At 38.4% G+C, this 13,866-nt stretch overlaps 2 protein-coding genes across 2 annotated transcripts; one reads left to right on the top strand and one right to left on the bottom strand.

Moving 5' to 3' along the window:
- Positions 1 to 2,831: 2,831 nt before the first annotated feature.
- On the bottom strand, positions 2,832 to 5,733 carry LOC120011679 (wall-associated receptor kinase 2-like). The gene is made up of 3 exons (XM_038862776.1): positions 4,875 to 5,733; positions 4,644 to 4,793; positions 2,832 to 4,338 (listed from the first exon to the last, which is right to left on the bottom strand). Exons 1-3 carry the CDS (start codon positions 5,731 to 5,733, stop codon positions 3,182 to 3,184), a joined length of 2,166 nt encoding a protein of 721 aa, XP_038718704.1. The 3' UTR covers positions 2,832 to 3,181.
- Positions 5,734 to 9,836: 4,103 nt separating this feature from the next.
- LOC120017071 (beta-glucosidase BoGH3B-like) lies at positions 9,837 to 13,660 on the top strand. Its single transcript, XM_038870135.1, has 10 exons — positions 9,837 to 10,022; positions 10,414 to 10,667; positions 10,891 to 11,095; positions 11,200 to 11,290; positions 11,387 to 11,535; positions 11,719 to 11,962; positions 12,075 to 12,179; positions 12,311 to 12,493; positions 12,601 to 12,805; positions 12,896 to 13,660. The coding sequence occupies exons 2-10, from the start codon at positions 10,448 to 10,450 to the stop codon at positions 13,375 to 13,377; spliced, it is 1,884 nt and encodes a 627-aa protein (XP_038726063.1). The 5' UTR covers positions 9,837 to 10,022; positions 10,414 to 10,447; the 3' UTR covers positions 13,378 to 13,660.
- Positions 13,661 to 13,866: the final 206 nt, after the last annotated feature.

The following is a 13,866-nucleotide window of genomic DNA, read 5'->3' as shown; positions in this document are numbered from 1 at the left end:
TGGCGTATATGGTGGAGATTGTTTCCAGGATATCCCAAGCTGGTTCAGAGTGGGTTGAAGTTTGACATACTCCCCTCCATTGTCTGTATATAACGTTTTAATCTTAGCATCAAATTGTCGTTCAACTAGCCTTTGAAACTGGATAAAGACAGACAACACATCAGATTTGTGAAATAAAGGAAAAATCCAAGTGTATCTTGTAAAATGATCTACAAATAAAACATAGTATTTATGTCCCAAAATGGATGCTGTGGATGTTGGTCCCCATACATCAGAGTAAATAACCTCTAAAGAATGGGTACTGTTAACAGTAGAGATGCCAAAGGGAAACCGGTGAATTTTATTAATATCACAGGAATTGCATGATAGAGATGAAGAAGAAGGGTCAGGACATAAATTTGCAGTTTTTAACAAGTAAGATAAAAGAGCAGAGTTTGGATGGCCCAAACGCTGGTGCCAAACATCCAAGTTTGATTTGTGGGCAACCAAAGCAGTCTTAGATGGCACAGAACCAAACTGATAGATTCCTTCAACGCATAGACCCCGAGCCAGTGAAACTCTCGACCTTGAATCCTTAATAACAAAAAATTCAGGATGAAATTCAATCAAAACATTGTTAGCTTTTGTAAATTGATGCACATACAATAAATTTCTTTTGAGATGAGGGACACAAAGTGTATGTGCAAGAGTGAATGTGTGGGTAGGAGTGTGTATGTGACAAGTGCCTTGATGTGTGACTTTCAAACCTGAGCCATCTCCTATCTTTACTTCATCAGTGCCTCCATATTCAGAGTTGATGGAGAGGTTCCCAATGTCAGCTGTCATGTGGTGACTTGCTCCTGAATCAACTAGCCATGGTTGAATGGTGGAAGTGTTGGAACCGGGAACACTGGAGGCATAGTTGGCAGATGGCATATTTTCTGAGACATAGATTTTGAGTTTTCTACAAGTACGGGCAGAGTGACCTGGTTTATCACAAATTTGACAAAAAATGCGTGACCTTTGACGATTGCCTCCATTATTAGAGTAGCCAGACGCTCCATAATTTGCATTGTTTTGAGATGAGTGATTTTGAAATGATGTTTGCTGTTGGCGGTTGCCACTATTGTTGGACCTGTAGTTGCTTCGGTACCGAGAGTTGGATCCTCTTTGAAATTGATTGTGTCCATAGTGTCTTGGTGGTTGTTGAGTGTTCTGATTTTGTGCAAGATTTGCAGTAGCTACAAGTTGAGCTTGGTGTTGTTCTAGTCGAAGATGAAAGGCCTCTTGACTTAACAGCAAGGACCTAAGAGACTCATAAGAGATGGGATTCTCTCTTCCATTGACAGACTCAACGGTACCCTTGTACTCGGCACCAAGTCCATTGAGAATAAAAATGACAAGATCTTCTTCTTCAACTGGATTTCCAGTCAAGGCAAGTTCATCTGCAACTTGTTTGACATCATTGAGATATTCTTCTATTTTCTTGTTTCCCCTTTGTGCATTCATAAGACTTTGTTTGAGTTGAACAATTCTGGATCGTGACTTGTTGGCATATAAACTGTGAAGCTTTGTCCAAGCCTCCTTACTGGTTGAAACATCTCCCAGTAGAGGTTGTGTGGATTCATGTAGTGAAGCAACTATGGCATTCAACAACAAACTATCTTGACAAATCCAATGTTCCTTTCCTTTAACATCCGAGTCTTGTGGACAGGGAAAGCTTCCATCCACATAGCCCATGAGCTTGTATCCTCTGAGCACAGTCACAAACTGAAGGCGCCATGGAGTGAAATTTGTGGTCTTGAGCTTCACAACTAACTGTGAGCTCGCATTGATGGCAATAATAGGCTTCTCATTTTGTGTTTGAGCTATAGATAAATCATCCCCATTGTTACCAGTTGTAATGGTAGCCATGGAGGAAGAAAGGGAAGTTGATATTTGTGTTTGGTTTCGAACCTGCTCCGATACCATAAAAGACTCAATGTTGAGAATATTGGAATTCAGTATATTTTCATATATGAAACTAGTTACAACTGAAGAAATATAAACACCTAAATATGACCGTTGAAGTAACGGTCCACTTACAGATAATAGCTGTACATAGATGTTGACAATACACAAACCTACTATGCCTGTCATGATGTGGTTTAGAGAATAGCTGTACATAGGTGTTGACAATACACAAGGCTACTATGCTAGAGACAAGTGTTATCTGACATGAGGTGATTTAGACTTGTTTGAGTCATGTTTGAATACAGAGCTTTGTCCAACGGTTTCTATAGCCACCACGTGTATTTTTGTTTTCTCTATTCATTTCTATCATGGTATTCTCATTTAAACTTATGTTCATATGTTTGACAAAATTTTACGCTGGCTATCGATCTACTGCAATCATTGTCCTTTATCCAGACTTGAGATCAACTACCCTTTTCCTTTATCCGGGCTTGGGATCGACTACAGGCACAAACAAAATTATTTCTATGGTCGTTTATGTATGATTTTATTGCTGATGTATCATGCATTACAATTTTGAACATAAAACTATTGAATTCCTTTGTTGAAGAGCAAAACAAATACTTGAATTCATCGAATAGATAGATGTAAAGAAAATATAAAGTTGCAATTTAATTGCTAATGCTGAATTGACGTGCGTACAGATCTCCATTTCATCGTCATCAGCAACCTCAAAATTTCTGATACATGTTAAGATTTCACATCGGTTTGGTGTAAACCAACATGTGGTTTATATGACCAGAAGACCAACTCCAAGACAAGCAAATGAAATAGGCAAATCGCAAGTAAAATGGAGGAAAGAAATTTTTGTGTGTAAATCAGAAATCTTTCTACTGCTTATCAGAGAGAGTACAATACCAAAGGAAACTTACTTTCTTACTTTAGAAGTCTCTTGACTTTCACCTTCTACCACACAAACAAAATATAATAAAATATTACAAATGCTTGACGCTACAACTGTTGACCAAACTTAACATAAACAGGCACCAAATGAGTTAACAATCCAGTACACACAAACATATAAACATAAAAATGTACGTACTTAGCAGAAATCAAGACAAGTCTCAACTTCATCAACAATTCCTTCTGAACCTGCAACTAAACATGTGCCCTTAATTGACTCCCAATCAGGTTTCCATTCCAAGGGACAAAGAGAAGTTTTTGTGTGAGAGGTAATGAACTTGTTTGATCAAATGCTGCCACCATAACTCTCGATGTCAAATGTTTTCACAGTATATGTGTCTGGCTGGTTCATGTTTGCGGGGACGAAATGTTGGGAAGAATAGGAATGTTCACCAAGCAAATGCTCTGTCTCTTCACTGTTCTGCTGAGCTGACATGTTCTCACTGAGCTTCCTCAGCCTGGAAAGTTCATCAGCTACTTCCTTCATAGTTGGCCTTTTCATGCCACTGCTATGTACGCATCGTTTTGCTAGCTCAGCCACAACTTCTATCTCATCCATTTCTTCTTCATCTGATACCTCAAAATCCAGTATTTGGTGGAGAGTGTTGTTTTCCAACGATGAGATGAAGTGTTGAATAATGTTACCCTTCTCGCCAGACCTCGAATTGGAGGAAGGTTTCTCTCCTGTAAGTAGCTCCAGGATGACGATCCCAAAACTGTAAACATCGCTCTTTGTCGTTAAATTCCCAGTCATTAGATACTCAGGATCCAAGTAGCCGAAAGTCCCTTGAATTTTTGTGGCTATCACAGCTTCATCTGCTGAAATCAACATTGAAGCCCCAAAATCGGACACTTTTGCTGTGTAATTCTCGTCCAAGAGTATGTTCATCGACTTGACATCGCTGTGAATGATAGGAGGGTGTGCCAAAGAGTGCAAATAATTAAGTGCTAGAGCAGTCTCTTCCGCAATCCTCAAGCGAGCTTTCCATGTCTTTAAAATATGCGACTTCTTATCATGGACATGCTGGTAAAGTGTTCCATTGGAGATAAATTCATAAACAAGCAATGGAACTTTGGTCTCCAGGCACAAGCCTAATAACTTGACTACATTCTTATGATTGACTTGTGAAACAATGCTGATTTCATGTTGAGATTCCTCATTTACTTGAGCTTTATCCACCCCTTTAGACTTCTTCACTGCAACTTCAATGTTATCAGCTAGTATCCCTCTGTAAACTGATCCGAACCCACCTTCTCCAAGAAACCGACTTTTATCGTAGTGGTTGGTTGCTTTTGCTAGCTCTGCTTCGCTGAAAATCCTCACTCGTTGGTTCTTCAGAAACTTACCCCCGTTGTCTAAGAAGTTCTTCTCCTTTCTGCTCCTCTTGAATAACGCAAAGATTAGAACACTCATGATCACAAATACAATGGTTGCCCCAATAACTGCACACGAAGGAATTAAAGGATGGAAGATTGTCAATAGAGTACCACAACTTCCCTTTTCTTTTCTGATTTTCTTTATTCTATAAGAGCCTAATCACAGTCACACAAGCAATGGCGAAAATGATAAAGATGTCAACAGTTGGGATCTCAATTATCCCAGCTACTGAGTTGAACGTACATGATCCAAGTTAATTAATAGGCTCCACATGATGCACATGAAATCTTATGTGTACAACTCAGCATCTGAGATATCTGGAATACAAGCTGCTGTGATGCTTATCAAAACTAAAGGAATGGAGGATTACCTGTGAAAATCGTGGTTATACGAAATCCCTGACAACCAACTTTTCCATCTCCGTGCATGCCAACTGGGCAGTTGCATGTGTAATTCCCAATTGTGTTCTTGCAACGTCCTTCACATTTATATTTTTCTGGTTCCTTGCATTCATCAATGTCTGTTGAATGCACAGAATTAGGCCATTCTCAAGTAACAGAAAAACAAAATTCAAAGAGTAACACAAAAATTAATATTTAACCTTGACATCCATCTGGGAAATAAGGATTTCCTCTGAATCCTTCCTTGCACGAGCAGCGATATCCTTGGCCGTTTTTAGAGAAATTACAGTTAGTATTACCGCCACAAGCATATGTACTACTGTCTGCCTGAGCTGCTTCACAAGTCTCCTCACTTACCACCCATTCTATCACAGCATCTGGACTCACGAGTGCATCTGAGTAGTCACGCAGCCCGTAATCCAAAGCATTGAAGGTTCTTTGGTCAGCCACAAATGCATATCCACAGGGATTGAAGTTCATAACTTCTTTGTGATCAGAGAAACTTCCTACAATAATATCTAATGTGTTTAGATTATGCGGAATCGGGGTCTGACAGCATCCAACACCTGAGCAGGTCTTTTCTTGTTCCACGTTTGGAGCATCACTGCATAAGGCAAGACAACCGGTGCTGAAATTTCCATCTGCATCGCTCATCAAAGCGAATGTATCACAACCAAATACTGTTAGTTTGTTTTGTGTGTCTGAGAATCTGAACAACTCATCTCCCAAACTGATGCTCTGATTGAACCATTCCACCTGCCCAGTCTCATTGAAACATTTGAAAGCTGCATGGATGTTGACAGATACAGTTCCTTCTTCAACTGATATGCTTTTAGTAGGCATGTTCTCACCAAAGAAGAGTTTGATATCACTAGTGTCTGTGTCATTGCAATTCAAGAAAAAATATTCGTTTATGGCGCAAGGTTTGCCAATCCCAAATGGGTAAGGAACGCTAACATTCCCACATTTATCAGAACATCCAGACTTTGTGACAGATGAATCTGTCATGGCTGCTTTTGTAGCTTGAGATAGGCATAACAAAACAAGCCATGGCAACATCATCTTCTCAAATTCTGCCACCCTTTTGTCTACCTTTCTTTTGTAATGTGATCTGTGATCTCTCTGCTACTTGTTTTCTATCTATATATATAGACAAACCACAAGTTGCCTCATAGGCATTTTGGTGGTGAGAAAAACATAGAAATCATTTTTTAAAAATTCGAAAATTAAGTCCCTGAGTAAACTTCCCTACCGATATGCATTGCATTCAAAAGTCTTTAGCAAAAATTTTGTTCAAGCTGAAAAAGTCACTGCGAATTATTAAATTCCGACAATACACTCGCTCTCCATCTCTTAATTCGTCAACGTTGTAGTCTTTCTGTGGCAACAAACACAAGCCCCAAGTGGCGTTGGATCACCACACCAAAACGTCCCCCATGGAAAGAATCAAAGAAGTGAATTGTGCCCAAGCTCATTCATTACTCGTCAGCTATTGCTTTTGAGTAAAGTCGGGGCTTCAACCATGGCTTAGAAACCCATTGGCATGGGCTCATGGGCTGAACCCAAGGTCCAGTTTCACATCAAAGTGGCCTTCTAGCTATTGTTTTGTGGGTGAAGAAAACATAGAAAATATCCATTTTTTTTTAAATTTTAAAAACTTGAAAACTAAGTCACAGAGTAAACGTCCTACCTACGCGCATTGCATTGAAAAGTCTTCAGCAAAAAAAAAAAAAGAAAAAAAGAGGCTAAAGCTGAAAAGTCACTTGGAACTGTTCATTTTTCTAGAATACATGGTGAAAGTCTGTCAACAATGCAACCAATAATGGCTTCGCTTCGCTTCCCAGGACCACAAAAGAATGATGTCTATGTCAACAACGTTCATGACTAAGTCATAGAGACGATATTCTTTTAGATCCGAAGGATAACAATTTCATGATGTATTATTGTTACGGCAGCGATACTTGAACGTATTTGTCAAGGACTTGAATTGTCTATCAGTATCATACACTCTATGTCCAGAATAAGATAGTTCTAACTTATTAGACGACCGACTACAACCTCTAGCTACAATTCTAATTTCATTTACTATATTGACTTCCTTTGTTGAAGACTGGAGCAAAACAAATACTTGAATTCATCGAATAGATAAAAAGTTACAATTTAATTGCTAATGCTGAAATTAACGTGCCTACAGATCTTCTCTCAAACTGCATAATGGGACAATTGATACTTAATTTCCCATGTAAGTGGGTGATGAACTTGTTTGATGATCAAATGCTGTGCTTGTCGCCACAACCCTCAATATTTCCTTAGCCTTGCTACTTCCTTCATTGTTGGCCTTTCTTATGCCATTACTCTCTATGTTAGAAAATCCAAGTTCAAACGCATCAAGGATATTATCTACTATGGGTGTCACAGGCCTGCACAAATTTGTTCTTCATGGACAATCGCCATTGATTTCTAAACCCATAAAATTAGCGTGTCCTTGTGTGAGAAGTATAAGGTCTTTACTTATATATCATTTCTTAGTTATGTCAATCCTATATGAAATAGTATTCTTTGACATTCTATGCATCTTTTTGCATGCTCAGCTACAAATTCTATTTCTTCCATTTCATCTCATCGTCATCAGCAGCCTCAAAATATCCAATATATTGAAGAGTGTTACTTTCCAATTAATACACCAAGTAGGCAAGTAGTGCATAATGCTACCATTCTCAGACTCTTGTATAGGCGGAAAACCGCACTTGCATATAGTCAAGCCCACATTCCTACGTTCTAAACTATCTTCTCAACAAGACTCACGTGAACCATACAACGGAACTCATGGCCTAGGCTATATTCTCAGCAAATCCCACATGAGCCATACAGTACAGCCCATAGGGCCATGACTTAGGCTACCTCTAACAATGAGGCCCATGAGCCGCTCAGTCTACCTACAGCCCAACGGGCCCATGGCCTTGATCACGATTCACCCAACGAAAGGCCCAATGCCTTAATCATGATCTTGGTTCGATTTCAGCGAACAAGGTCCAGCCATCCAAAACAGATCTAAAAAGCGGCAGAAGAAGATCATGACAGGGGGTTATAAAAGTCAAACCCAACCCCTCTTTGCAAAGCAATAGCAAGGCCAAGAAGCAGAAGCAGAAGCAGAAGCAGATGCAGATTCATGTTACTTACTAGCTTAACATATTAGAGGGCTCTTGGAGTAAATTCCTATCTTAGCAACTTTTCTTTCTTTCTTTTTTTGGGGTAAAAATCGATTGTTATATAATAGGCTGGAAAAGGTTTCAGGTGGTGAAGGAGAAACCACCGGATTTGAGGTGGTCCCGGTTGAAGATGGAAGGTCGGATTTGAGGTGGTGAAGGAGTAGATCTGATAAAATTCAGGGAAAAAAAATACCAAAACTATTTTTCGGTAAAGAATGAGAGTGAGATATTTTGCGGCAAAAATATACATTTGGGTTAAATTTTATGCCTGTCATCCTACTTTGTTTAAATTTTATACTTGTATCTCACAAAATCTCTAAAAATACATAACTCTTCAAAATCACAAACTATTTTGTTATATAGTTTAAGTATTAAAAGTGATAGACATTAATAATGTAGGATAATATCGTTCATGTTTGTCAAAGTTTGTCAATTAGGATTACTTTGATATGTTAAATAGATGTTATATTGGATTTTTCAGCTACTCTCTCATTTGAAGGACAAAATAGATACTTTTTAATAGTTGAAGGACGAAATTCAGTGTAAAAAAAATTTAAGGACGAAAGTGAAACTAGGGGTATAGTTGAAGGACCATAAGTTTTTTTCTCCCATTTTCATCTCTCAATTATTAGAAAGTACCATTTTCGTCATTCAAGTGAGATTGTGGTCGGGAAATGATTGCGTGACACCTATGTGACACGTTGGAGAAATATGATCTGACGAACAATAGGATGTCAAGTAGGATTTTTCTGTCATTGGATTTATTCAAGGGATAAATGAGGTACTTTTTCATTGTTGGGAACGAAAAAGAGAGAAAAAAAAATTAAGGGACGAAAATAAAACACGACAAATAATTAAGGGATGAAAAGTACATTTTTACCTTTAATGGGTCATGTGCATCACGTCACATTGGTGGCTAATCCACTATTGAATATTTTCTCCTAAATATCGCATTAGCAAATATTTTCAAAATATTTTCATTATGTTTGTGGTTGACAATCAATTAGATTAGACATAAGTGTGTCAAAATGTTCGATTATAATGAAAAATGTAATTTTTCATGTGGCATTTCAAAAAATGAAAGTGGTGAGAAATAGATGAGCCAACGGTTGTCGGATCTGGAATTGTTCGAACCGAAAAGCTAATGGGAGATTAAAAGGATAAAAGTAAAAAAAAAAAAAAAAAAAACTCTATTTAACATTTCTCTGTTATTTCTACAATATCAAATGGTGTAACGGCTAATTCTTTGAATCTGGATTTAATAAAGGTTGGGCAACAACCGAGGAATTGAAAATCGTGCCGTAGTTTTGTCCTCTAACAAAACTGTTTCACGTGCCCATTTTGATAAAAGCCAATCGATAAATGTTCCCACGGCTTCTTTTTGTATTTCGAATAAGCTTAAGCTGTATCACACAAATGCCTGCCAAAAGTTTGCAGATTGCTTTAGAATAAAAATAGTACTATATGTGAGAGACAATAAAAGCATTGTTTACGTGGGACCTGCTGGATTCCTGAAAGGGGAATAAGATGGGCCTGTTGCCGTTCCTCGAGAGGCCCAACACAGTAGCTTTATGGGCTCTACGGGCCCACGTTAGTCCATACTGTGTCGGTGAATAATTGTTTCGTCGGTAATTATACAAGACCAAATTCAAATTTCGGGTAAATCTATTAAATGTATTTTCCGAATTGTTTCAAACAACTTTGTTCGAACGAAAACAAGAGTTTGAAATGATTTGTTTAAGAACAAAATAGTAAAATATGGTCAATCTAGTCTAATTAAATAGAAGGGGAAAAAAAACCTTGAAACCGTGACACGGATAACTCACCCGAGTTTCCAGATTCACTCACCGACTTGAAACACAATGATCAAGAAAATCTATAAAGGGAAAAAATATATCTAAAACCCGCTTTGGGGGCAAAGAATTTAAAAGCAAATTAAAAAGTTATGATGAAGCTTCCATATAAGTAGTGGAGTCGGGCGGCTTAGTAGTGCAGTCCATTTCACATTCCCCAGTTGGTCTCCTCTGTCAATCAGCCTCCTTGAAGAGCCCCACAGCTGTGGCCTGTGCAGAGGAGATAATACTCTCCTTTAATAACCCTCTCTTTCTCTCTTCTACTGGGTATTCTCGTTTTCACCATGTGAGTTCTACTGTATTACTTTCTCTCTTGCCTTCATTTCCATTGCTATTGATGTTTTCTTTCTGTATTTATTTTGCAAAATTTGGGTTTTTCTTTCTAGCTTCTGCAGATTTTTATCAGTATCATTTTGTTTCGTTGAAGCTCTTGTACAGCGTACATTCTTTATTTGCTTATTTGTCCCATTCTTCAGATCTCAATGTTTACTGTTTTATTTGCCTCAATAAGATCTTTAAGGTTCTCTCTCTGTGCATTTGTGCAAAATCTTTTTTTTTTTTTCATGTTAATTACTTCGGCTCTCTGTTATATTCTCTAGATATCTTAAAATAGTTGCACTGCTTCGACTATCAATTTTTAGTTTTTGGCAACTTTCTGACTGTACTTTTATCCCCAGATTATAAGCGAAGAGATTCATTGGGGGTGCTAAAATGGGGAAATTTTCAAGACCCGTTTTGGGATTTCTGTTACTGTGCTGTTTGACAGCTATTACAGAAGCAGAATTCCTGAAATACAAAGACCCCAAACAGCCAGTTGGTGCAAGAATCAGAGACCTCATGAAAAGAATGACTCTCGAGGAAAAGATTGGCCAAATGGTGCAGATCGAGCGCACTGTTGCAACTTCTGATATCATGAAGCAATACTTCATTGGTATATAAACTATACCTTCAAAAATTTTCTGTGATAAATCGTTTTGGTTTCGCATACCCATGTTTATTGGTTACTTTTGAATGCTCATATTATTACCCAATTGGCTGTGTAGTGGATGAATGAACTGGGTTTCTGGTAACATATCTACATATGATATGTATTTTGTAATGCTCTTATGTTGAACAATGCACTGTGTTTTGAACGGTTGATATGGGATTTGTAGGGAGCGTTTTGAGTGGTGGGGGAAGTGTGCCAGCACAAAAGGCCTCTGCTGAGATGTGGATAAATACGGTGAATGCGATCCAGAAGGGTGCTCTATCCACCCGTCTTGGAATTCCCATGATTTATGGGATTGATGCTGTTCACGGCCACAACAACGTATACAATGCCACCATTTTCCCTCATAATGTTGGACTCGGAGTGACCAGGCATGTATCTTGAGTAATGTGCAGTGCTTTTGTGAATTCTTTTGTTTTATCAAAACAGTTTGTTTCACCAAAGATCTTACTTTACAGTTTTAAATATTAACCAGGGACCCTGTGCTTGTCAAAAAGATTGGAGAAGCAACAGCTCTTGAAGTTAGAGCTACTGGAATCCCTTACGCATTTGCTCCTTGTATCGCGGTAAGGAGAGATCTCAATAAATTGATAACCACATTTTATGGTAAAAACTGTACGAACTGTTTTGATGTGATATTTCTCCTGTTGCTGCATTTGCAGGTTTGCAGGGATCCCCGATGGGGTCGTTGCTATGAAAGCTATAGCGAGGATCATAGGATTGTTCAAGCAATGACTGAGATCATACCTGGTTTACAAGGCGATCTCCCTGCCAATTCTAAAAGGGGTGTTCCCTATGTTGCTTCTGGAGTGTAAGAATTTTGCACATATATGTATCATATGCTTTTAATTTCGCTATTTCTAGTTCTTTTAAGGGATGTCGATTGATAATTTTGCTATTTCTAGTTCTTTTATGCAAAGTAATTTGTATAGCACTTAGAATTTTGACTAATTCCTATTACAATATCTCCTGATCAATGCACTATTTTAATTAGGAGAAAGGTTGCTGCCTGTGCTAAGCACTATGTGGGAGATGGTGGCACGAACCACGGAATTGATGAGAACAACACAATGATCAATCAGAAGGGGTTGTTTAGCATCCACATGCCTGCTTACTATAACTCTATAAGTAAAGGTGTTGCAACAGTTATGGTATCATACTCAAGCTGGAATGGGCAAAGGATGCATGCTAATCGTGATCTTGTTACTGGATTCCTCAAAAACAAGCTGAAGTTTCGGGTAAGATAAACTGTTTAACTGCATATTATCTTTGTTATTTTTCCAGTTTGTCCAGCTAAATGGAGCATCAAAGATGGTAGGCCTAATATATGTTTCTTTGGGTGTATTTCAGGGTTTTGTGATATCAGATTGGCAGGGTATTGACAGGATTACTTCTCCTCCTCATGCCAACTATTCCTATTCTGTTGAATCTGGAGTGGGCGCTGGGATTGACATGGTCAGTTGAGATTAGCATAATGTAGAAGACTAGCATATAAACTGAGACTTGCAAAGATCATATGTTATAACACAAGCTGATGAACTATCTTTTTAAGTTCATCATCTGATGCATTTCTACATCTACTTCAGGTCATGGTTCCCTATAACTTCACAGAGTTCATTGATCTTCTAAACTATCAAGTGAAGAACAATATCATCCCAATGAGCAGGATTGATGATGCTGTAAAAAGGATTTTGAGGGTTAAATTTGTCATGGGACTCTTTGAGAACCCACTGGCTGATAACAGCCTGGTTAACCAACTTGGTAGTCAGGTCTGTTGATTGAAGTTCATTTTCTTAAACACATGCCCTTCATCTATCTGTGTCAGATGGAAAAGTAATCCTTAGTTCCTTACTCATTGACCATGTGCATTGATCAGGAACATAGAGAGTTGGCAAGGGAAGCAGTCAGAAAATCACTTGTTCTTCTAAAGAATGGTAAATCCATTGATAAGCCATTGGTGCCACTTCCTAAGAAAGCACCAAAGATTTTAGTTGCAGGAAGTCACGCTGACAATTTGGGTAATCAATGTGGAGGCTGGACTATTACATGGCAGGGTCTTGATGGGAATGAGCTAACAACCGGTATGTTGATTGTGTGGTTTCAATCAGTATCAAGTCATTGTCTTGAATTTAATTACAAATCATTTGATGGCTTACAATGTGCATAAACAGGTACCACGATCCTTAATGCAGTGAAGAATACAGTTGATCCGACCACTCAAGTTGTCTACAATGAGAACCCAGACACAAACTTTGTGAAGTCCAACAAATTCTCCTATGCTATTGTTGTCGTGGGTGAGCCCCCATACGCAGAGATGTATGGTGACAGCAACAACCTGACGATACCTGAACCAGGTCCAAGCACTATCAAGAATGTGTGTGGGGTAGTGAAATGTGTAGTTGTTATCGTATCTGGCCGGCCTGTGGTTATCCAGCCTTATGTGGAAACAATAGATGCAGTTGTAGCTGCTTGGCTTCCCGGAACTGAAGGCCAAGGTGTTGCTGATGTTCTATTTGGTGATTATGGATTTACTGGCAAGCTTGCGCGCACATGGTTCAAGACAGTTGATCAGCTTCCCATGAATGTTGGTGATCCACATTATGATCCTCTATTCCCCTTCGGGTTCGGATTGACGACTAAACCTACAAAGTAGAGGCAAAGCCTAGCTAGAAAAACATGCTGAATTGCATCAACTGTTGAGGTGCTTAGGCACAAAGGGAACTTCTTCCCAGTGGTAATTATCATCCTTCTGTGATGTATCTATCGAGAGACTAGAATCAGTACTCGACTGCATAATTGCTCCATTTTATATTTTTGTTGTTTTGGGTTCTGGAGGCAATGGATTTAACATCCATCCATGCATTTACCTGAAAAACTTCTGAATGATGAGAATGAAATTGAGTTTAGTGTCTTGGCGACAAGACATGCAAGTAGCATCTGAGTGTCCTCCTTTGAAGCCAATAGATTTCGATAAAAATGCTTTAATTTTTTTGAAATACCGTTAATAAATTTGTTTTTCATTGCAATTGAATCTTGAGTGTACATGTGTCTAATCTAATTGGTTGTCAATCGAGTAATTTCTTGTTGATTTATATAAAAATTAAAAAAATGCTTTAATTTTAATACAAGTTGGTTTGATTTT

This window comes from Tripterygium wilfordii, chromosome 2 (genome assembly GCF_013401445.1).
Source record: "Tripterygium wilfordii isolate XIE 37 chromosome 2, ASM1340144v1, whole genome shotgun sequence".
Taxonomy (NCBI): domain Eukaryota; kingdom Viridiplantae; phylum Streptophyta; class Magnoliopsida; order Celastrales; family Celastraceae; genus Tripterygium; species Tripterygium wilfordii.
This window is presented reverse-complemented; position numbering and strand designations above follow the sequence as displayed.